This window comes from Arctopsyche grandis, chromosome 6 (assembly GCF_051622035.1).
Source record: "Arctopsyche grandis isolate Sample6627 chromosome 6, ASM5162203v2, whole genome shotgun sequence".
NCBI lineage: Eukaryota > Metazoa > Arthropoda > Insecta > Trichoptera > Hydropsychidae > Arctopsyche > Arctopsyche grandis.
In genome coordinates, this window is record NC_135360.1 from 10,500,876 (window position 1) to 10,527,025 (window position 26,150).

General features: G+C 35.2%; 1 protein-coding gene across 2 annotated transcripts in view; it reads left to right on the top strand.

The window, feature by feature from the left end:
- The first annotated feature begins 6,572 nt into the window (after positions 1-6,572).
- LOC143912915 (uncharacterized) overlaps positions 6,573-26,150 on the top strand; it is an 85,305-nt gene continuing 65,727 nt past the window's right edge. For both annotated transcript variants that reach the window (XR_013260667.1, XM_077432371.1), the window contains exon 1: positions 6,573-6,822. Coding sequence is in view for 1 of the 2 variants with exons in the window: in XM_077432371.1 (XP_077288497.1) it covers positions 6,704-6,822 (119 nt within the window). In the remaining variant the exon portion in view is untranslated. The remainder of the gene's footprint in view (positions 6,823-26,150) is intronic.

Genomic DNA, 26,150 nt, shown 5'->3' on the forward strand with positions numbered 1-26,150 from the left:
TATAAAGAAAATAGACGACTGGGGCTGGCGTATTCTGCCCCAAAGAAACCTTTACGCAGCCAACTAAAATCGATCTTCTATAGGTGGAAATACGGATCTCTTTTCTCTGCCTCGACTTTCTACACTCAACACAGTACCACTCACAAGTCAGAGAGTAGCAGATAAACTGAAGCTGGCGACTACGGGACCACGGCATATAAGCGATTGCCCCGAACTGAATTACAAACCGGTTCTGCTCACGAAGTGATGAACGATATAAAGAAATTCAAGTTTACTCTTGACGATTATATATTACACCAACAATATGTATACAAAATTTTCTTATGTATGAGAAATGTGGGTGGGGCAGTGCCTAGGTTGCCCTTAAAGAAAAGCCGCACAAAGTTATATGTATATATCGTATTAGTTAGATCATGACATGAAAGGAATTCCCGTGGTCTTCTGCATCATCTTGAGTACCATTCAAATGCTTTCTTTGTGCAACACTGGCTATTTTTTATTGACAATATTTCTCGCCATTATTTTTCTGTTTTTAAGCACTATTTCAAGCATAAAATGTTGCAATGCTGTGTCGTACCCAGACGGAGAGGTGCTAGAAGACCCTGCCCCCCCCCCCCCCCCCCCACAAATAAAAAACAACGGAAGAAATTGAAAATGGAAATTTTCTTATAATAAGAAAATAAAGAAATTTTAAATTATCTTATATATGTATATATACATAAATACAAATGTAATCTGCATATTTATTTTAAAATGTGTATATTATACATTATTTATGTATTATGTAGATATTCAGTAGGGTACATTCCTACCCTTTAGTACAGTGATAACCTTTTGATTTCTCACACCGTTTACTTCGTACATCGGAAAAGTGGTGTATTCATTGGCCTCCCTATTGTGAAAATGTCAAAATTTGTCCTTTATTTCAATTGGTTGACTATAAGGTCACAACCGTTAGCCGTACTATAATAAAGCCATGTTATATTGTCGTTAAAATTTCTTTAAATTTAACAAACATATTAATTAAAAGTGCGCTTGTGATCAATTTGGACTCATGTCATATTTTCTAATAAAATAAATATGCCAGCATATGATCAAAACTTAATAACCCAGTTGCGATAAAGGTAATAAAAAAAATTATTGAGGATCATGGTTTGATAATATGATGCTCAATAATTTTCCTTTGCAAAAATTGCAAAAATTGAAAGTATCCAACAGAAACGCGACAGTTTCGTATGGCAGTACTGCCGATCAATGTTCTGGAAAAGCCGAGCTGCGAATCGATTGTGCTGAAAAGTTTACCCGTAAATCGCCTGTTCGATATTGGAAACTCAATTTCCTATAAGGCGGGATGATATAAATGAGGGTAAGGATCTCAGGTCAGCCCACACACACTGCTAAATTTGCAATTAATACCACAATGTGGTATGGTTACAACGGCCAATCGAATCGAATTTAATTTTTAGCCCTCTCTGTTGATAATGTTTAACGTCCAATGGATTTTCCATACATTCTGAATAACCATTGTAGCATATGATATATGTATGTATGTACATTCAATAAGGGTACCATTTATCGGCCCGGCAAAATAGCCCTATTTCCCGACATTATATGCGAATGCCCATCTCTAAAACATTTCGCCCTGCAAATAAAAATAATGCCCCTTTCTAAATGAACGACAGATTCGGCGTTCGCTCTGCAAATCAAACGTCAAATGGGTTGCCGGTAACAAAAATAAAATTTGACAAAAATTAATACCGACCCTAATAACTTATATTAAATGGAAAAAAGGTGCCAACTCTAACTTAACCTAACCTAACCCTTAAATAAATAAGTGTTGGCTAAATAAAGATATTACGATGTGTGGACCATGAGAAGAGTGGGAATGGACAGTAGCGGGGCGACGCGCTATCTTTCAACTGTAAAAAAAATATAATTTCACTGATAGGGGCTAGTGAAAATGTAATTGGATATGATTTCACTGAAACGTCAAATTTTATTTTTGTTACTGGCAACCCGTTTGACGTTTGATTTGCAGAGCGAACGCCAATTCTGTCGTGCGAGATATTTTAGAGATGTTAGTTTGACATTAAATGTCATTTTAAAATTTGTCGTTTAATTTATTTTACAGCCATGCCAAAAATATTATCCCATTCAATAAATGCTCCACACACGAACAAATGGTAGTCTGTCAAAAAAAGTACAACAAAAACACTCGAAATTAATCAAATAAACATGATTAATAAGTTAGTAAAAAACAAAAATTAATCCAAATGCGATCACCAAATAATAACTAAGAATTCATTGTTCAAATTAGCGAGTTTCAAACTATTATACATACATACATATAAAGTAGGATATTTGTATGCAAATCTACAGTTTTCAATTTGAATCTACCACATTTGTTATGCTATTTCACGGTGATGTAACCTACATAGACTGTTAACATGACATTTGACCTTCATGATATAATCTGAAAAATAATTTTTTCAACTCTCATCCATCATAGCAATGTTGAATAATTCGCCATTGATTTACTAAACTTCATTATGTTGCGCCCAATTCGAGAAATTGTTTAGTTCATGAACGCTACAAGCCGAATGCTTTTTTCGAGAAATTGTCAGTTACATATGTATGTATATACCTATAATATTCCTATAAAAAACCATTAACTGTCACTAACATTTCGGAAAATTAATGTCAAATTTAACTTGCATTAACAATTGTACGAATTGGAAAGTACAGTTTATTATTTAAATTAACATTTATTCGTTCATAGTTTGGATTGCCATAAATGACAAACATCGATATGGAATATCATCATCATCATCATCTACAGACATTCACCATCCACTGGTGGATTAAGGGCTCTCCAACACGCGTCCACTCGTATCTGTTTTGTGCAACTCGTATCCATATCACCCAACACATTTTCCTAATTTTGTCTACCCATCTTCCCTGCAGTCTTATTTTTACCCCTTTGCATTCTCTCGGGTACCGTCCTAGCATTTATTTTGTCCATCTTTCGTCCATTCTTCTAGTCACGTGGCTCATTTTTCTAGTCATTGCCATTGCAATTTCAATATCTATACGGGACATACATATGCATATGTGTTAGATAAATAAAACATGAAAAAAGTATTGGTTAAATAGCGATATAGTGTCCTAGCGAGTGCTGTCAACCTAAAACCATGCAATAATAAAGGACTCTTAATCCCTATTTTACCCAAAAGTATAGAAATCCTCGTGCTGTGTAACTGAAAAAAATTTCAACTATTTTATTTTTATTTTAGTAGTTTTTAATTTCCCGACGATGTCATTACGGGTTTGCCCCTGATCGACATCTATGGTATTAAACTAGTACATATATACATTTCTTTTACAAATTATAAATTTTGAAAGCATATTCAAATTGTGGTGACATACGAATTTTTGCCAATGTGATGGAGGAACCGTTACAACAATGAAATCATATAAATTGGCAAACTCTGATAGGAAACAATCGACTCAGAGTCACATACATATATCCAAGTGACTCTGAACTTCATATATCAAGAAATAGAACGGGAAACATAAATGCATTTTTTTATTACAAGGATCTTCTATATTTCACTTCGTTCATTGGTCTGACAACATATGGATACTATTTATATCCTACATACATTCTTCCGATCGTTTTGAAACTTTGCCATTTTGCGCGGTTTGGTTAACAATAGATATTCAAAGCAATTCCGCCGGTGAAAAATAATCGTAATAGACACGTTTAAAATATGCTACAATTTTGACCATCTTAACGTCTTATGGTAAGTAGCCTAATTTATTTCCCTTTCCGCCACCCTCTCGTTTTGTCAAATTTTAATTGTTTAAACGCCTAGTTCTTTTTCTTTTTCACACGACATCTTATAAAATTTGCATTATTGCCATGTTCAGGGCATATGAACAAAAACGGGGCACATAATAATATGCGATGCGGTGCAAACGATCGACAAGCACCATACAGACTGAACCACAGATTAACGACACGTGTACCTTATGAGTGCGCACTGCTCGCACTTACACTAAGCGAAATCTACCCGAAGTCCCGACATACCTACCCTGTATACGTTCTGTGCTTCTGATACTTTAGTTCCGAATTTTGCCTTATTAAACTCGCCAGAAAGATCCAACTCAATTTTAACAATTGCACCTGTGCACATCGAAAGGTTACTCGTCATCTGATGTGCAATCTATCATTCGTGAAGTCGAGAATTGCGTTTAAAGCAGCCATCCAATTAATTTGTGGTTCAGTCTGTCTGGCGCTTGTCGATCGTTTGCACCAAACCATTGATGTATAATACACATAGATGGGCCCTGACGTGTGATTTTGGTCGGAGATCTTGTCTTCACTAACTGAGGGGTGCGGGGGGTTTAACTAGCGGGGAAGTTGGGAAAAAAAATGGTTTTTTCTCTACGGCGCAGCGGTACCTACCTACCTACTAAGAGAAACTGTGCATGCGCCAAAAGGGAGACCAGTATAAGACGTGAGGGCGGATCTAGTGTATTATACATCAATGCACTAAACCCAATAATATGGGACTGGATAGTGTAATACGGTGACAATCTCGTTATATGGGTTTTTCGGAATTTTTTGGCAACAGAAGATTAAATGGTCATCTCAATGGTTAAAATACAGATTGTTTTTTTTTATATAGTGAAATGTCACTTCAAAAAAATTACATGACGCGTCACTATACATGAATAGAGCAGTGAATTCCTGCATATTTCATGAAAGAATATATTGTATTCGTGAACAAATGAATAATAAAAACTGAATAAAAGCTTCTAATATATCTTATAATTTTCGTACATGCATACATGTATATATGTATGTATACAACTAGAAAAATGTAAATAATATTACAAACTGTATACTTTCGCATAGACAAAATTGTTTTGATATATGTATGTCAGTTGCGAGTGTGGGTGTGCATGTGCGCGCCCCTTTTGAGCCACTCGTGTTTTGGTTGTGTGCGTGCATTTGGATTCGTCGGTGTGAGCGCGCGTACGCGTTTGCGTGTGTAGGTGTGAATGAGTCAGGCTTACGTGCTTTATGGGTACTGAAAAGGGAAAGAGACGGCGATAGTATCATCCGGTAGAGAGAGAGCGAGATGAAAATACGTAACATCGCTATACGCGTTCCTCCAGTTTCAATATTTAAATTTCGAATAGTTTCATAACAATGATCTAAATTACGACCAGTGCCAGCGTTACCAAAGGCTAGTCTGAAAAAATATTGTTTTGTACTGATAACATTCGTAATATGAAAATGTCGTTTTTTTAATTTGTTTAAAATCAATTCTTATTGGATTCTTGTATGTATATTTGTATTATTTGTATGTCGCTTAGAGTTCATTCAGATTTGAAGTGGTTTAAAATGTACACCCTTCTTATGGAAGTTATATGTATTTTATAAAACTTAGTTGTGCTTCGTGAACGCGCATGTGCATTCGGTACTTCTTTCTTAATCCAGCTCCTCTCAAACTTCTTGACGTTTTGTAATATTAATTTCAATTTAACTCTACCAGCCAGTTTGACTTTATATCTAATATAATAATACGGTCATAGTTACTTATTTTTGAAAGAGTAGACATTTATTATTATCTAACAAGATTCCGACAAGAATATTAATGTACAAAAAAAAATCAAACATAATCGATTCAGTCAGAGCCGCCGAGAATTAATTCCGGGCCCTATGACAAACTTAAACATAGATCTTACAGATATATTTTTAATACGCGAAAAGTCTATCAAAACTATTAGAAAAATACATATAAGTTGCTTTTTATTTTTTTTTAAATAATTGAATATGTATGATATAAAAGATACCATTTCACATGGACACAAAGAATGCGCGGATCGTTAAATAGCATTAAATAAATATATATTTGTATGTAGAATAATATAAAATATCAATACTGGTCAGTCTAACGTCCCAACACGGGGCCCCTCGAATAGTCGGGGCCCTGGAACTTTACCCCAACTCCCCCCCCCCCTCTCGTAGGCCCTGAATACAGTGGATGTAGTTATGCCCAATAGAACCAACTAATGCAAATGGTTTTTTGATATATGTAACTAACTATATATTTGTTTGGCATATACAATTAAATTCAAAGTAATTAAAAAAATAGTTATATTTTTATTCATCATTATTGGTTATGTTGGGCAATGCTATGTACGTTAAAGTATAATTAAATGGTATAATAATCTAGAATTTAAAACTTGCAATCGTATGACATTCGAAAAGCGACAAAACAAAAAGGCTAAACGAGGCGACGTGCAATGTGTAATTGCCGCATCAATTTAAATTTGGTCCTAATTGCGCGAACCCCACCCAGACGCGGCGAGTCAAAATAAAATAATAAATGACATATAATACGATAGCGACAAGTTTGTGGGGGTTCCGCACGTGCCACATGTTGAGATTTCAGGTTTGGGGCAATGTATATATATGTTTTTTTTTTTTTTGTTTCCTGCTTCACTTCTTCCCACAAGCATTCACTCGGGTTCGTTCCGCGGGCGGGTGCGCTCGTGCGAACCGGCGCGCCTCTCTCGCAAACAACGCAACAAAGCGACTCGCGAACACGTCGAGTAAACCGAACGAATTTTACTTTAAAATGTTTCGAACTGAACGCGTCGCTGAAACTTTATTATTACTGAAAAAAAAATGATCGCAGAACGGGGGGACTGCATGGCCATGGTCTCGCGCGCTAAGACCACAACTGACAGTTGGGAGGGCGACCGGCTTCCGGTGCGGCCGCCGATTCAACCCTCACCGCAAACAAGGTAAGAACGAATGGTTTCACCTCGTCTTTGTCACTCTGTGTGTGTGTGTATGTGTTTGTGTATATGTGTGTATGTTCTCGGCTGCAGGACTTCCCGAGAACAAAGTGGTCCTTAAAAATAATAAAAAAAAAATGAAAAGAACGAAGGGACGTAAAAAGTTGAAACGTGGGCATCTATTTACACGATCGTCCCTTTTCAAATATTCCCCGTGTATTGTATGTTTGACAATTCATATTGTCGGGGACAAATTTTCAAACGTTCAGTTTGAAAATTTTAGCCCGCATTTCATTTGTTTCTTCCGTAGTATTTAAATATTCGAATGAAACTAAACATGTATGTAATTAATTACCTTACATGAAAATCTTTTAGTCTTAATAAGCCAATTTTGATGAGTCGGGGATTTGGATCTAAGATCCAAAACTCATGCAAACTTCCCAAAAGATTTTTTTATATTTATCAGTGACACTTATTACAGTAACGATACGGAACTGCACACATTAAAATATCAATATAGCAAACTTTTAAGGATGTATTAATAAATATTCATTATAATGAAATTTCGTTGTTTCAGTATTCGACATTCGAGTTTTCCTTTTTTTTATTGTTAAATTAGGACTTATTGTAATACCCAGACTACGACATTGGATCTACTGATTTTAATTATAATATTGGAATTTGTCCATTTTGTAATATGTATATGTAGATGTATCAGATAAGGACGATTTTTCAACTTTTTAAAGCTACTTGAAATTTAAAAAATGATCTATCATCATCATTAGAGATCGGCGTCGAGAATGCTTTTATGCACAAAAAATGGTTCACTATTGCCAGTTTCTATTGCCAACCTTTTTTTGCTCTCTTGCTTTGTAGGACAATAATAATTGACAATAGTTAACTATTTTTTGTGCTTAACTTCTGATCATCACCATCAAAGATCAATTGATTAGAGATCAATCAAATTGACAATATTGAATCATGTTTTGGGCGAAAAGCATCCATCCAACGCCGATCTTTGATCATCATTTACAGCCATCCGCCATCCTCTCACAGACCTCTCCAACACGCTTACATATTTTGTCTTTGTTTTGGGCAACTCACATCCATCTAATCCCACACCTTATTTATTTTTCTAATCTCATCCACCCCTGTGGTATTCCTTGCACCATTTTATATTCTCTCGGGTACCATTCGACCACTTTTTTCGTCCATCTATCGTCTGTTTTCTAAATTGATTGTGAATATTTACGAATTTCGGTGGCTTTTTATTATCTTTTTTTTGTCTAATTCTTTAATCAATCATTATGTATGTACGTTTATAATTGAGTTTGATTAAATTTGAATTTTTTTTCGTTGATGAAATTTGCAAATGGCCGCGTTTTATAAAATGTTTCAAATTGCTTTTTGTGCTATTCGTTGGAAATAATTTTGTATACCTAATTGAAATTCTCATTGTTAGTTAGCTCGCATAGCCCGCAGTGGTAACAAATGATGCAATTTTTATTCTATATTATTATTTTTTATATGAACTTGTATTATCATGGTAAGGATTTGACCTCATCTCCGCGTTGTCTCTCATTATGTCATAGTTTTTTTTGTTTATATTTTGGTTTGGAACATCTGTTACAACTCAAATTACAATACGTATTTTAAAAACCAAACACGCGCATTTTTACGTGCCTATACGTAGGTATGTACGTATGTACTAAGGCTTCCAATCCCAGGATCCCGGGAACTTTGAACACGTCCTAACGAACTGAAACTTAGTAAATCTCTTTTTTACTAGCCTCTTTTCAGCTTGCTTTCGATTTTTTCGTCTGACAATATTTGGGTTCTTATCCACACTCTTTTGTGTCGATGAATAATTACTGGACGTTACAAACTATTTGTAAAAAACGAATCAATGAATCAAAGTGATGTTTTTTTACTTTATTTGATTACATTAAAGGATGTCGTTTATTTACTCTTAGAAATCTAAAAATGGATGCGAACCTAAAATTTAAAGAATGTAGCCAAACTCTCAAAACAAGAACGCCAATATGAGGAGTATTTTTTGCGTGAAACATCGGGAGAGTTTGCAAAATGCAATTGAACGGTTTTGAAATAGGAAAATATGCAATTGAACAATTTTTTCCTTTTTTTGTTATACATTTGATTCCCGGTGCTAGCACCGGGATCCCGGGATTGGAAATTTCTAGCATCGCAATCCCGGTGCTGAAGTAATCTTCCGGGATTGGAAGCACTAGTATGTACGCTTTGGAGAAGACTCGTTTTTTTTTTTTTGTAATTATTTTTATATTCTAAAAATAATGTCTTAAATATGTAGATGTTTTTCCAATGTGATTAGCTGTGAAATTATAATTTCATTAGTACGTTTTATATGCATTGACTTCCTTGAGTATACACTATAATTGCGGTCGTTTCGCTCACACTTTATGGTCAATTCGATTTTTATTCCGCTAAAATACCACATATAAACTTGAAACGGAATCGATTATTTTATTACCAATTTTGATGACTATGATTTTATTTTTATTTTTTTGGCGTTGATAATTTTGAATTATGAACATATTAGATACTATGCGGGTGATATACGAGTGTATAAATTAGCCGAAGGAAATTAATGGCATTTTATGAAGAAAAACTGGGCTTATGTTATTTTTCAGAGGGTCGACAACGGTAGGAATAATGCGCCGGTCATATTTTATTAAACCAGATAAATCAAAAGAAATTTACTTTTTTCCCCATACGCACACCACGTGTGTATATGGTATCACGTGATATCACGTTTATAGAGAGATACGTAATTTATTTCGGGAGAAAAAGGGGGAGGGAGAAATTCGACCCAACGGGAATAAACGAAAATTTATTCGAAATAAAAGACCGATTACTACCGGCTTGACTGTATGGTTTCCAAACATTTTATATTACATATGCGTATTTTTAGTTCTTTAGGATCGCTTTCGTTGAATATATGATATCTGATTCCCCCCCCCCCCCCCTCTCAACCTCCTTCAACCATTTCTATTTTGTGAATAATATACTATGTATGTATATATGTATGTACATACTCGAAAATAGTTTTACAATTTCATTCCCGAAGTAATGCGATTTAATGTATCTTCGATTCGACGGAAGCAATATATAAAGTTTTCTGGGGTTTTCAGGGATTGTAGGACAAATGCATTATCTGTTTGAAGTTGGATCAAAAGCTTTTCAGTACTTCCAACTCATCCGGATGAGAAATCGGTTTGTACTTTTGGTTTGGAAGTACATATGTATTCGAGTATCGGCGAGTCTACTGGAAAGTTCAGCTGAAAGCTACAACAGAAGTTCTAACAGTAAGACAAGAGTTTATTTGAAATGCGATTTTATTTGATCACCACATTGTTCAACCGCGATCAGAAGAGCGTCTGATTAAAGATCCAATAATATCTTAATTAAAAAAACGTATTTAAATTATTTTGAATCAGTATGTACCTACATACACATGTACCTTGTATACGTACTGTCAACTTTGATAGAAATAACAATTTAGTCCGTTCGAATGGAGAAGACGCGGATCCTACTGAGAGACGGAAATGAAAAGTGATAGATAATTTACTAAATAGTCTTTAATAAACATGCAAATATGGTGCAGCTTATGTGACACGCCAGTTCAAAAATAAAGACGTCAAAAATAGGTTTTCACAAAGTGTATCTAATAATCTATCATTGAATTAAAAATATATGTATATGAGATATATTGAGACCCTATAATACAAATTTTATAAGATATATATTTGAAAATTATCGAGTCATAGGCGTTTAAATTTATTAAAATCTGATAAAACGAGTGGGGGGGGGGGGGAAGTCAAATAAACAAGGCTATTGGCAATGGTTGGGTTGTCACCTTGTCTTTTTAAGTCTTAAACGTATTTATTACGATTATATTTCACCATCGAACTAGCGGAAGCAATTGTAATCTCTATCGGCGCAAACCTCGCAAAATGGCAAAGTTTCAAAGCGATCGGAAGAATGTAGGAAGTTTTTCAGACCAATTGGTGGAGTGAAACTAATAGAAGCCTTCTAAAAATGACACAAGATAAATATCTAATATGTACATATATATTCTTATTAAAAAAATAGACCATTAAATCATATATACGTACGCAGTTAATTCAAGTAACTGATTTAGAAAAGACCCCATCCCAAGAGTACGCATGTGTATCGCCACGGAGCAAAATCGATAAATGTAAAAAAATGTAAACAGCTTGCAATCTAATAAAGTGTTCCGAGTTTAGGTAAGGAGCTTCGAAGGGCACCCAATACATATTATATTTAAAGTTTCAAAAATGATTCTTCTGCAGGAAAAAGTTTCTTCTTTCCTCCTTCCTCGACCTTCAGATGGGTGGTGCACGCGCAATTAATTGCCACCCATCCATCTTCATTAACACCAAACTGACAGTTTTAGGTCTACTCTCTTCAATATGTAAAATAAGCGAGCCGGGGGGTAATCTTACCTCTTGTTTATATATAATATAATATAATATAATACATTGAACGCGTACACGGTGGGCTTGGCCGTCACACGTTTCGTGTCAACTTGTTTTTCTTGCGAGATAAGCAATTTTATTCGAAAAAAAAACTGTGCATACTTCACTTTCATATTGTGTATGTATGTATATTATATTTCGTTCATCCAAGGAACTCGATATACCAAGTATGAGCTAGAGTCTTGACTAGAATAATGGATCGGCTATCGTAGTTTGTTATCTTTTTATTGCTGTCATTTCCTTTGCAATATCAAGTTGCCTAGTTAAAAACTCGTATCGCACAATACTCATTCAGTATATTGCACTCGACTGGAAAATGTTGCGCAGTGTGAATTTTTTTTGAGAACAATCCACTTCACTCTTACAATCGCATCTAAAATGCTTTCAATAGTAAGAGAATCCCCTTTTTTTTATTTGTGGTACAGTTAATCATTGATATGCTTCGTGAAGTAGTCACATTCTGGTTCTGTTGAATAGTGGCTAGAAAAAAAAAGAGGAATATTAAAAAAGTGACTACATACATACATATGTATGTATATAATTGGCAGTAAAAAGTAAACTTTGTCTCGCTTTCTGTTGATGAGAGCATCTTATAGTGCTTTTCCGTCTGGTTGACGGACTATTGGCCGACGGACGCTTAGCCGAACGGACATTAGAACGACAGACATTTGGCCGAATGAAATTTTTAATTGTTAAAATTTATCAAAAATATCTAATTTGAATGATAAGTCGAGGCGATTTCTGAATGATGTATCTATTTTTAGTGCGTTTTCCAGTCATTTTGATACAAAATTGGCCGGATTTTCGTTCGGCCAAGCGTCCATTTAACCAAAAGTCCAAAAGTGTGTGTGTGTGTAGATAACGCTATATAATACATACTTAATTTAAAGACGATTTCCAAATTCTTAATTTGCTCAGCGGTAGAGCGTGCGAGCTGTCAGTAGGAGACTCGCGGGTTCGAACCCACCCAGGGTGACATTTTTTCTTCTATTCTTTCTGCATAGAAGAAAAAATGTACATATATGAATATATGTACATTAAAAAATTTAATTCTAATGCACCCGATGTTATTTCATCGAGCCTATTACTTACCTAATTGATAAAATAATAACAAGGCGTAGAAATGAAAAATCGTCATTCCATATATGGAGAAACGATATTGCGCTGCAGAATATTTATACGGACTTATGTATGTAAATCAACACGATTGAATTGGCAATTCGATGTTATACTAAACTGATCATTTTGAAGCCAAGTAGAGCTGGGTACTTTCGTTACTTTCCTATGCGACTCGATGTGTGTATAACAATATGCCAGCCCCCTCTTTCAATTCCATCGTAATTTCAACACTCCCCCTCCTAAACGAATACGTTTCCGAAACACATAAACTTATTAATTCAGTCAACACATTTCCTTGTTGCCAACTTGATTAGTTGTTTTTATTTACGCGTACGACATATCATGCAACTCAACCCTTCTGCAGTGTTGGATTTCCGAAACGCTAATTAAGGGGCTCACTTTACACATCAAAAGAATTGGGTTTCTGGACCAAGTATTATTATTGTATCTTACATTGTTTCTGCCGCATTATTACCTTCCAACGTTTCAAAATCTTGCAAAGTCAACACGTTATTAATGTGCGTTTGGTTTCTTTTTGCATTTCTTTATTTTTAGATACATATAATATGTGGATGCATGTACATATGTATGTATTATGATCAGTTTCTTCTTTTCCATCTTTTCTTTGCCTCCTCCTCTTGTTACTTCACGCCCTGTGCGTTATGAATCGCACAAAATGTAAACCGTTAGTAAGTCGGTGTGTATTTGGTGTAGGCACAGAAATGTACGTGGCATGTGTTTTTTTTAAGGCTTGTTTTAGCTTAAAAACGCTAGCACGCCTAATCAATATAGTCGCGATCTTTGACAAAAATCACCCTCTGGAGTGTTTTTGACATACATGTGTTTTGACAGTGATCGATAACAATGACATTAAGATACGCCCATCACCACGAGCACGTTCCGTGCCACACTTTTGGGTGTGTTCTCATCACGACCGTAGCTAGAATTTTTTTTATGGAAGGGGTTGAAACACGTCGAAAACTTAACTTTTTATAAAAAATATTGAATAGATGTGTAAATTAAATTTTATGTTTTTTTTTTTCTGAATATATTCTTCAACGTGTACCTTTTATTAAATTGTATATGAGAAAAAATCCATTTAATCTAATTCTTTGAAAAAAATCTTATGTTCCCACTTATCTTCATGTTTAACAACAAAATTCGCATTCACAATATGATATTTACGAAAATTAAATTTTCAAAAACCGAAATAACAAATAAATGCCATGTATTATATTATTAAAAAATAAATGCCATTGAAAGCAGAAAGAAGACTGAGTTTTCTTCGGGATTTAAAAAACAATAAAATTTACCGAAAATATAACATTCTTTTTTACATTTTGTTTCGAAAAGTGCCAGAAAATTATATTATTTTTTTGAAAACGATTGGAACATTGATAAACTAAGCCAAATCTCATAAATATAATACTATTTTTTTACTTTAGCCCCCCTCCCTGACTACGTCTTTGGTTCTCACCATTATACTTTCTGTGCTGGAATTTAATCCGTTTATAAAGTTTGGACCACTTTTTTTGTACACCGAAGTGTTTCTCTACATATGACCGATCTGGGGTAGGTAATACAGGTAGTCCTCGACTTACGACGGTTCGCACTTACGACCGAAAAAAAAAATTATTAATTAATTATTTTTTAAAAATTGATTGATAAATCTCAAGCGGATGTGAGTTATGAAAACGGGGAATTCTCTTTCGGAAGAAATGAAACATCGCAGTAGTTTTAAAAATTAAGTTATGACTCATTCCTTTGGGATTCGTCACCAGTCGCAAACTCATACGGTCGTTACCGTTTGTTACATAACTGTTCGTTATTGTTTTAGGATGTTTATTTTCTCAATTTCGTGTTGATTAGTGCTCAAATGTTTATTTATAAGAACATTTATAATGTGTGATAAAGAAACGGGATAATGACTGATAAAGAAACTCTTGTTAAAAAAAAGAGAAAGGTGATAGACTTAGAAATGAAACTTTAAGTGATAAAACAATATGATAGTGGTAAAAAAGTGATGGACTTTAATATATATAATTTGAAATTGTCACATTTAACGGTCTCCACTGTTTTAAAAGATAAAGAAAAAAATCGTAAAGCCGTAAAAGGGTCCTTGTCAATTAAATCTAAAATAATAAATAAAAAAAGACTCGGACCCATTCAACAAATGGAAAAATTACTAGTGATTTGGATGGATGACAAGATTGAAAAGCGAATTCCATTGCGTCTCTTAAAGCTCATTATTTAAAAATTATATTTGCGCAAGGCATTGAAGCAATAGAAGAAGGAAAAACTTTTCAAGAATTTTGGAAAAATTATAATATCCTTCATGCTATAAGAAATATAGATAAGGGATGGACCCTTTAACGGCTTAAGAAGTTACTTCAGCATGTACATATGTACGGAATATAGAAAAAAATCACCAATCGATTTGAACCCGTTTCTCTTTCCATATACGAAAAAGAAAAAAATGACGAGGATATTACTAACCTAATCGTACAATTTAGTGAACGTCTACAATTTGACGTAGATAACGAAGACATCAACCAACTTCTTGAAAATGATTCAGAAGATCTAACTAATGCAGAATTATTAGATCTTGAAACTCAAATGGTTGAAGAAGAGGATATTGATGAAAATGAATCAATCACATCTGCGGAACCGCAGAAAAAAATGTATTGAAAGAAATGGCTGCTGCTTTTAATTTAATTAATCAAGGAATACAAAAGTTTGAAATGATGGACCCAGACAGTGAATGATTTCCAAATGTGAACCACAGGATTCAAGACAATCTCGCATGCTACCATGAAATATATAGAGAAAAAAAACAGGATACTGTTCAAACAAAATTAGACACATTTTTCAAAAAAACTCATACCACTGTATCTCAAACTGAAGACGAAGAAATGGGTTGTACTTATGTGATAAATGATGAGGATGTATAATTTATAATTAATAAGTACGGATGATGTAGATGTTTAATTTTTTTTAAATTTAAATATGAATTAATTTGAATTACCGTATTAATAAAAGTAAGTAAAATCACCGAAAAAAAATATAAATATATTCCTCGACTTACGACCGAGGTTCAGGAACGTATCTCCGTCGTAAGTCGAGGAATACCTGTATACCCATACTGGAGCTCTCCGACACGTTTCCGTATAGCACAATCAATATATTGATGTTCGTTTACGTATCAAACGAGCTTAGCCCACACACTCCACCCACGGACATCCGGTGAACAATTCACCTTTTTTGCTGCACAATAACCTGACTAATTAACTCTCAAACTCGTCGATGCTGAAATACCTCTCAATTCATCTAAGATCAAATTGAAAGTGTGTATGTTGTTGTTGTTGTTTTTCTTTTCAACGCCATTTTAATTGTATTGGTTTTTTTTCGGTATCAATTTTTAACGAGATGAGCCGTACACTTCCCGCTCTCGCTTAATTAGACACAATGATCTTGATTAAGTTCATGATTCCCCCAGCATTGCGAACACCAGACAATTGAACCAAATTAAATTGATAATAAGGAGAGCGAAACGCACCAGACGTAGACGCTTTAGCGTTATTTAGCACACCGCTGCTGACACACCTTCCGAAATAGTGGTTAATTAAAACCCAAATCCAATTTATTACTCAGTATGTATATAATTCCATATCCGTTACAATACAAGTTCTACATATATGTACATGTGTACATACATACATATACATATATTGTATAATGTTAAGGAGTATTTAAATTTTTTTTGTAATATCATATAAATTTTTTTTCAACGCATTCCAAACTCATGCGAAGAAATGAAAGACAATGAAGAACGTCATTTGAATTTAAATGTACTGATGTGAAAATTCCATATGGCTATTGAATTGTTTTTAAACGGTCGCAACATCTAAATAATTCCCGTTCATATGTGCGTTCATAAAATAATCTAAATATGTATGTGCGGAATGCTACTGTCCAAATTTGTTTATTCTTCTCTATAGATATGTTTATTTATTTTTAATGAATCGGCTGGATGCCTTGGATATCTTGACTCGATACTTACATAGTCCTCTCCCGTGTAATTGCTTCACATTTTTAAATGTAGATGAGTCAGACAGACGTCTTGTGTTTGGTCGACCGTCATACATGTACATATAGTATAATATGATGTGTACACTTCTCAATCTTGTCAAACCGATTTATATACATATGCAAACTCAGAGCTGTTCCTATATCTTACGATTTTACCGTATCTTTGTACATCCTCTTAATTATTGCCTAAAATCATAATGGAATGAGTCTTAATCTTGGGAAATTTCATTTAGGGGTTAAATTATCTTTCTTTGCGGTAACATTTCGATGCATTAGCAGTAGATCAACTCAACAAAGGTACATCTCGATTCTGGGATGCGTATTTTTCTTCGTACTGTCAAGTTCAATGAAATGAGGCATAGTAGATTCGTATACATTTTATTTCCTTCGGATATGTCACCTGTGGCTCAATTGAGAAAAAGCGATCAGAAATGGAAGATCAATCACTCTTCGTCATCTCCTTCTTTTGTGTCACTTTGACACACTTTGAAATATTGTAGACATAATATGCTGTAGCGTGGAAGTGTAGAGGGATTTTCGAGATAGAAAAAGGCGCAGCAACGGTGATAGAGGTAGTTTATTGTTGTTGATCCGTCAGCCTGCCGGCTCAGAATAAAGCACGGACCAAAACCGCCCAATGTTTATACCCACCGGGTACTCTCCGCACAGAGAGATCATGGGCCGCGAGACCCTATTGGTTGTTGTATCTGGCTCGTTTATACGCCGAGGTATTTTTGGCGCGAACGCGTGATCAGGTGATCAGCGATAAGTAAACCAGTGGTCGACGAGCACCAATCACCTAATGTCTACGTTACAATACTTTATGCATTATCTATTAACATACATATGAATTGATAAATTAAACTAGAGGACCGTCTTCACAGAAGGAATATTATCTGACAGGTGTATCAGTGATTTGCCAGGACCAAAACGATGCTTGCTGATGTATCAGCGACTTTCCGCAGAGCAAGTCGCTTTCAAACATGGCACTAACGTCTCACCGGTATCTATCGCTGTCATCCCCCTGTCATAAAGGTAGAACCGCGATTTTGAAAAGCTCGAATTTCCAATTTTAAGCCGTAGAACGAATCTTCCTCTGGTTCTCTCCACGCCCAACACCCAAGAAGAATCGCTCCAGATTTTAAAGCATACACAACTCAAAGCAGTCACTATTGAGTATTGATCCAGCGTCCGATAATTCCCACATGCTTTTCGACCGCTCTTTTTTCCAGTCGATGTAGAATGCAACCAAAACCACAACTCTTCTTCACCAGACGAATGCGACGTTGCATAACATTCGACCTGATCTTCGAACGCACTACGGCCTTTGTAACACCTCTGCGAAGAGGCACAACGGACCGAGACAGTTATTGTCAACCACCAGTGCAGTATTGATGTATTTGCGCGTCCATCATCATTCACCAGCTCTACGCTATATACGGAGTTTGCGGTTGCGGGCTGTCAATTACATTCGAGTCACACACAAGGACAATCGCCGTTAAATCCGCGGACGCACGTGTTCGTACGTACGTACGTTTGCAATCGATCTCCAAACGGGTGGCCATTTTGAAAAATGGTGGCTGTCGTAGCAGTTTTTGTTGAGTCTGTAAACAACAGGGATTTTGTCGTGGAGTTGATCGCCCATTGTCTTGATCCTTGGTCGCCAATGGTCTGTAAATTCATTGTTTTTATTTCTTATGATCTGTTGTATTGTATTTATATATTTCTTCCTTCCATTCTGTGTAATAACGAAACAATCGAATTGCATACATTGGGGTATATTACACTATCAATATTATCACACGACTTACGCCTATCGAGATCTGTGTTGATTTGTTATTATCGTGATTATCCGCGATACTAGAAGCACGATCAGTATTGATAGTGTGATACCCCTCATTGACTGGTTTCTGAGATGCAGGTTTAAGGTGCAGATACACAGAAGGGCGAAATCACACAGGGAAGAACGGCACATCGTGTGGTTGACTCCCCGCTTTGGGAGTTCTCCTACATTTCTTCAAATATGGGATACACCGTTATCGATCACTGTCAAGCAAGGATAAATACAAGGGTAAAATTTTACCGAAAACACTCCAGGGGGTGATTTTGGGGACGGTGTGTGCTGGGCGTGCAAGGAATGCCACATTTTTCACTGATTGAAATGTTCAAATTGGAAAATGTTGCCATAAAAATGGTGCTTCTATATTTGCATACATGTGTTTGTATTTGCTGTGGAAGGCATTTCCTTCGATGTATCTGCTCTAAATCGTACCGTTCCAAAAGCAACATTGGAAAAATTTACGTTGGTTAATTCACTAATACGACCTTCGAAAGCGAATAGCGTTTGTTTTTGGGAACCTTCGATTCTGGTGCATTATGGATATAGTTCGAGTTGAATCGTTGCATGTGTTGCGCGACGCATTATGACCGTCCTAATACACATATTCATCGTGAATCCTATGTGTATTTTTGTGACAAATCTTGTATGTATGTATGTACGAGATGGCGTCGGCATACATAATTCAGGAGGCTGGAAAAATTACAATTTTACATTTGAACTGAAAGGCGACAATTGTAATTCAAATTTGAGCCTTCGGAGCGGCGTTAGCAGGCGAGCGCAACAAGTCGACGGAACGCGCTAGAATTCATAGAATTTATATTGTACTCTCGGGTCGTAAATATTGAAAATTTCGAAGGCATGTAGTGTTGTTTTTAAATATAAATGTTTAAAATAGTTCTCGGCGTGGTCACATAGGTTAGATATTATATATTCTTTGGAATTGTTCTTATCGTACATCGCGTGTTGAAAATGTGCCGCATCTACATTGTATGCACGTGTAAGAATTAGAAACAATGTTTTTTTTTATTTAAAGTTACAAATTTTTAAATTGAAAAAACTATGTACATATATGCAAAATGAAATAAATCTATGTCAACATGAAACAGTTTTTTCAGGCAGTGTAGCGAGTAAACAGTCTTTATTAATGTTTTGCGCGACTTGGCGCAAGGTCGTTATAGGGTTGGTTTCATTTTCATTTGTGTTTCATTTTCAATTCATTTGTTTCATTAAGATTTAGGACGTAGACACTTGGGTTTGTGATTTCCCGGTACACGGGACGGAGTTCGGGATCCCGGAACATGATATAAATATGTATTTTTTCAATTTTATCTATTTTTAATTAATTAAATATAAAGTTCATTTACTTACAAAATATTTAAAAAAAAAGTAAAAAACATATCTGAAAAATAAATTATTTATAAAGGTAAATTTATTTGAAATGGCTCCTTAAGAATACTAAAATATTTAAATAATATTCCGAAAGCCTATTCCTAGATTTGGCACAAATATTTAATGCAATGTATGTAATTAACTATTTTACTTTCGGTTGAAGTTGGTTTTATAGTTAACTGTCTGAACCCGGCATGCGCTGCAATGCCACAATAACGCATGCAATTCCCGTGCCTGTTGCCGTTCCCGTTTCTCGATGTGTTTCGATAAGTGAATGTTTCAGTTTCAAATTAATATTTAATAATCAAATTAAATTACAGTGATGATAATTTGTCGGAAAAACGCAGGCGGCGAACACATTTGAAATTATTCAATTGGTTGTTTATTTTACCCTAACAACTCAGGTGGAGACGCGAAAACATTTGAAATTATTGCGTTGCAATGCCACTAATTCCCGTTCCTGTTTTTGGGTGATTTTTTTATAGAAACCATCGCGGACATTTTTCATTTTTCCCGGGATTCGAGTTACATTTACATTTTTCCCGGGATTCGAGATGAGAATTTCCGGGACATAAAAAATTCCGTTAATTCTAGGGAATTTCTGCCCCATTAAAACCCTAGCAGACACACAGAAAGTCGCGGCACGCGTTTTCGTTTTTTAGATAGTTTTGCACATGTTAAAAACTGCTAGCACGGATTATCTATGCCAGGGCACCCATGCTTAAATCTTTGTATTGACATATATTTAACAGTGATCGATAACGACGATTCTCCTATTTAAAAAAATGTAGGTGAAAATTGTCGAAAAAAAACAACACATAGATTTTTCACCACGGGAGGCCAAGAACGTGCCCGTGTCATTTGATTCATTGTGTTTTCGTCTTAATTTTTGCCTGTTTGCCTTAGTTCTGTGGTGTCATTACGAGATTGCAAACCAAGACAACACCTATAGCCAACTGTAAATACGTACTATATATATTTAACATTTAATTAAAATATTGGTGACAAATGAGGGTAGGTGGCCAATTTGGCAGGATCCGCTTAAACAGTAAAATCAGATAAATTGGCAAACTCTGAAAGGAAACGATCGACCTGGAGTCACATACATCCAAAGTCTGGCTAGTAACACTGGATCAGGGTTCGAACCCGTGACCCCTCAGTTGCAAGCATTATACGCTTTCCACTTAGCTATGTTTCTGGTTATATGTACATACATACATACCCGATTATTGAAATAGAAACTTGAATCTCGTCTAAATATTACATCCATGCATTCAGATCTAAAACGGATTATTTTGTTTTCATTTTATCCAAACTTTCTCGAAACGATCAAAGTCTGATTTCGCCTTATAAATAATTTCTATCGTCGTGTTATGTTCTGTTGATCATTCCATTCCTACACTTGGAATTGATGATGGAAACAGACGCCTTGGAGATTTCAACGCTTCGGCTATGTTTAGGTCTCCCATGTTTGAATGTTTATAAATTGGGTATGTTTACGTTTCGAATTATGGACTAAAGCAAACGCTATGCTCCATTTTTTATATACATACATATGTATGCATGCATGAACATACATACACCAACATGGCCGCTAATGGGAACTTTGAATTCAAAACCGGTAACATTGAACAAGAAGCTCATTAAAAAAAAATAGTATCCTTCCCTAATGAAATTTCATCTACACATATACATACATACATATGTATATACTAAATACGAATGCGAGATAATTCAGTCACATCCTCCCGGTTCATTAAAATTTTACCACGAACAAATTATCAATCTACACTGTATTCTGGATATATTGCGGATGTCGCTAACTTCTATCGACCCACTTCAAACGGCGCTATTTCCTTTATACAAGATATAATTATATATCGTATATTTACTTGGTACATGTCGTTGAAGACTAAGGTGCTTTAAATCGTGCGATTTGTCCGGGATCACGATTTGAATAATTCATTTTGGTATTACGGCGATTTTGTGAATATCAGTTTAAACAATTAAACACGTTTTAAGTTCGATATCGTCATTTTGGTAATAATAAGAATTCGCAATCGCAAATTACGGTTAAGGGATGAATAGAAGGCAATGATTAATTGATAAGCGGTATTGAGTTGTATTGAAAATTAGTTCTCCCTCCCCTCCTTATCCTTGTGTTTCAGGTTATAATCAATTACCTCTATATTTCTGAGTCTACAATGTGTATACAGTGTCAGTCACGCTATCGCATGCTGTCAACATTAGCGTGGAAGTCAAGGTTTCTTGTTCTTGCCAAGCCCAGATCGAAATTTATAAACGTCAATGCGTCAAAAGTTAACAATCGTATATAATATATGCGGTTTTTGAGCTAAATCTATTTGAAGATGATATGAAATATTTATTGTAAAACTTATCTTACTTGGCAGACTAAATTAGAGCGATGTTTAACTTACATACATACATAAAAAGAGTGTAAAAATATTATTTTAGCGTCTTTACTTTTTCTTTTAACAATTTTCGAACAAATGTTTACTCTTAGCACTTGCTATTGGGAAGAGTAAATGTAAAAGCACGGAATCGCTTGGGTTAAAAAGTACTTAATTAAAATAAAATCATGTTTATTTTTTGACTACTTCACATCGGACTCAAATGTGATGTATATATGTATACGAGTATATTTAAGTTATATACAACTTTAAATCAATTGAGATTGATCTTATCGAAACAGAAAAATTTACGTCTCCAAAATCTCTTAGTAAAGCAATGGGAATCCACGTGAGAAAACTTTAATAACCAGCAAACATAGCTCAGTGGTTAGCTTATGTGTTAGCTTATAATGTCTTAATATGCTTTCATTGTTGAAACGGTTCCAAATAAATACATAGGCAACCTATCCTTACTTGTCACCATTATTTGAATATATGTAATTTCAAATTTATAATAATAATGTTTTAAATTTATATAATGTACATATGTATGTACAAATTTGACCATAGGCATCGCCATGGGGCAAAAACCGGTATAATAAAATATAAATTAAAAAAAGTGACACGATGAAATGGTTTCGTGACAAAAATTATTACTTATACACATTTTTTTTTAAATTTTTTATCATTTTACCTAGATATATAACGATACATGGAGTTTCGCTGAAGCGTGTGTATCTTTTTTTGTACATTTTTCTAATATCATTATTATTTTTAAATTTGGTGAACATGTCTCATGTAGGTCGTATTCTTTTTGTTTAATCAACGTTTATAAATATGTAGTTGACTTTTTTTAACGATTACTATAATTTGATTAAAGTCTGGACTACTTCAGATACAATCATCTGCACGCAACGCAAAAATGCAACGGTATTTTTCGCCGTTATTGATGTTTTCACGTATGATTGAAGTTAAGCTGTCGCTATATCTAAAATAGATATTTATAAAAAAAAACTAAATCGGACTCATACTTCCAGCCGATCCATATGATGATTGCAATAAATAACGCATACATATATGCAGTATGTAATACACTCTTGTCTCTGTGACGTATTCTAATCTGACAGTTGTAAAAGTCTAACATCGCGACAGCGGCGAGTAAGCTTTGTCACGCAATTTATAGATTAAAATCATACTTCTGTAACATTTTCCGACGCGAATATGATAATTTTCCTCAAGTCGGCTGTTAAAATGTTTAACGTTTGTGTCGTTCGTAATTTTCCACTGTGTCAGCCGAATTGAGAGATTTCCTTCGATTGAATTTTCCACTTTTAGTACTGGAATGCACATCCGTCATCCTCACAAGGTCGTCCTTGCGAATAATGCGAACAGAACGGCCCCTCCCCAATTACTAAGAGGGGTTAGTTATGGGGGGGTGGTAGTGGTTGGGGATGGTTTTGGCACCAGATCACTTGGCGCCACACTTACGACGCCTACGCTATTTTCGCATTCGGCCGACGACTGGCTCCTTTCATCTTCGAAAACCGTCTACTATCGATTCGCGGAATGATTTTCGTGGATTTTTCCTTTTTCGTTCCCGCTTTTCGAATGTTTGCTCTGGCGAGCGCAATTCGACGCTCTTCGATCTCTGTCCACAAACATGAGAAGATCACATAGTTCATATATTTTCATATTATTATTCTCTTACGTATGTGTATGTATGTACGTATCTATGTATATCCCTGGCCCGATTTTCCCAGCATCGAAATAATATGCGACTCCATATATTATCACTTTATGACATGCTCGCGTATCGACGATGGATAATCGGCAAATAGCGCACAATTTCGCAATAGTCAAATGCGCATGCGCGCTGTGGAAAATTCACACTGACTTACATATATACATATGTTACAGTCGAAGTGTATTTTCAGTTGTAATATATTATATTTTGACCATTTCGAATATAATTCGCCATATTAATCAACTTACGTGAGTTAGACGGAATATATTCCAACTAGTCAAAATATATTACAACTGAAAATACATTTCAACTATCAACTTATTACGTGGGTTAGACGGAATATATTTCAACTAATCAAAATATATTACAACTGGAAGATACACTTCAACTGTAACATATATGTAAATATTTATATATTATATTTCAAAGCACGTTGGTGTAAAAAGTCAGTAGTTACTCTTCGACTATATTATAATACATTTCATTATTATTTTGCTTAACGGAACTAACTCGTACAAGTTATTTTGATGCCCGTATGTTAATAAACGACTACTATTACCTAAATTACTCATGTGGGTTGTGTCCCAAAAGAAAAACCAATTGTGCAATGTTCAATTGTAGCTCCATTAAAGTTTTTGCTGTCAAATTTGGGACAAACACCAAATCCAAATCTATGAAATATTGTGTGAAATTTTGATTTGAGAAATGTGAAAAGTAGAACAGTATTGCATTGTGAGCTGTATTGCCAAATAGTCCCGAGACAGTAGCTATTATGACACGGGGGTATGCGGTGCATGCAAACACTTGGGGTCGGCCCTCTGGGAGGATCTCGAAATATCAATGTGACGATGTCTATAAACCAGTTTCTAGATTTGTTACTATCGAAATACAATTACATGAATTATTTTGTCTATGAATATGATATTTTTTGTAATTTTTAATGTGCATTCTATACTTTGCTAATTACTGTTACTAGTATAGAATGCACATTTAATAAGTTCAGTCGAAAAATCCAGACTTATTTAACTTGAAGAAGCTTAGAAAATGCCTTTGTAAGATGTGATTGCAGAATTTTCAAATTTAAATGCAAGGAAGGACATATTAAATTTCCATGTTCATTTATTAAATAAAAAATAGGGGAGCATTTTTGGTAACTTTTGCATGCGGGCAAAATTTTTCTAGTTACGCAACTAACTCTAGACTACTTAGTTTAAGCTTAATATTTTGTAGGCTTTGCACTGATTTTAAAATCCAACTTTGGAAACATTTTTGTATCATTCAATTTTTAATCATTTCCCTGCTTCAGACTAATACGCATTTTACACATGGATAAAAAATGAAGTTCTTCTCCAATTTCTGGCGATACATTTCTGATTGAAATAGCAGTGGCGTGCGGTGAAAATATTCCTGTTTTTGCCGCACAGCCTATGAGCAGCCAACGGTATGACGTCACCTAGTCCCCTTGTGTCCTGCTTGCGCGCACGTAACTAAGGCTGTGCGACAAAACAGGAAGAATTTCACGGCACGCCACTGCTACATACATACATATATGTATTAGCTTGAACTTAAAATCCACTTCTCTGTAAAATTGTATATCCATGTACAGATATGTACATTTCAACGTTGATTCTTCATTTGAGGTGTACGCTCGAGGCATACGACCATTTTTTCTGTAAAATTGCAATTACACTTACTCATTTGCACTTTCAACCACACTCGGCTAACGCAATTCTGGTTTACATTGCTCGTACGTTGGTTCATGATGTTTATTATAATTCGACATTGCATCATCTCGCACAAAATTACCCTAACAATTTTTCCACGAGTTTGAAAGGTCAGTTTTTTTGTTCCCAAAAATTTGTACTGAACTGTTGTGCAACACACTGCTCTAAGGCACTTTCATACAAAAGGATCAATATGAACGTTCACTCGCATGACTTTTTTCGTTCTTTCAAAATAAAAAATTGTATATTTTATACGGTGGCAGTCTTCACCTGGACTGGTATCGCTCACTCAGCAAAATTACAACACAATCTACCCACAAGCAGCCGAATTGCTTTCAATCCAATCTACCGGTCCACATTGCTCTGATCCATCTCGTTTGTGGACGGCCACGCTCTCTCTCGCACCTCTCCCGTTTCTTCTGTTGCTCTCTCCCCGTGTATCCAACAAGTGCCCGGCTCTGGAATGGGGTAACTACCCTT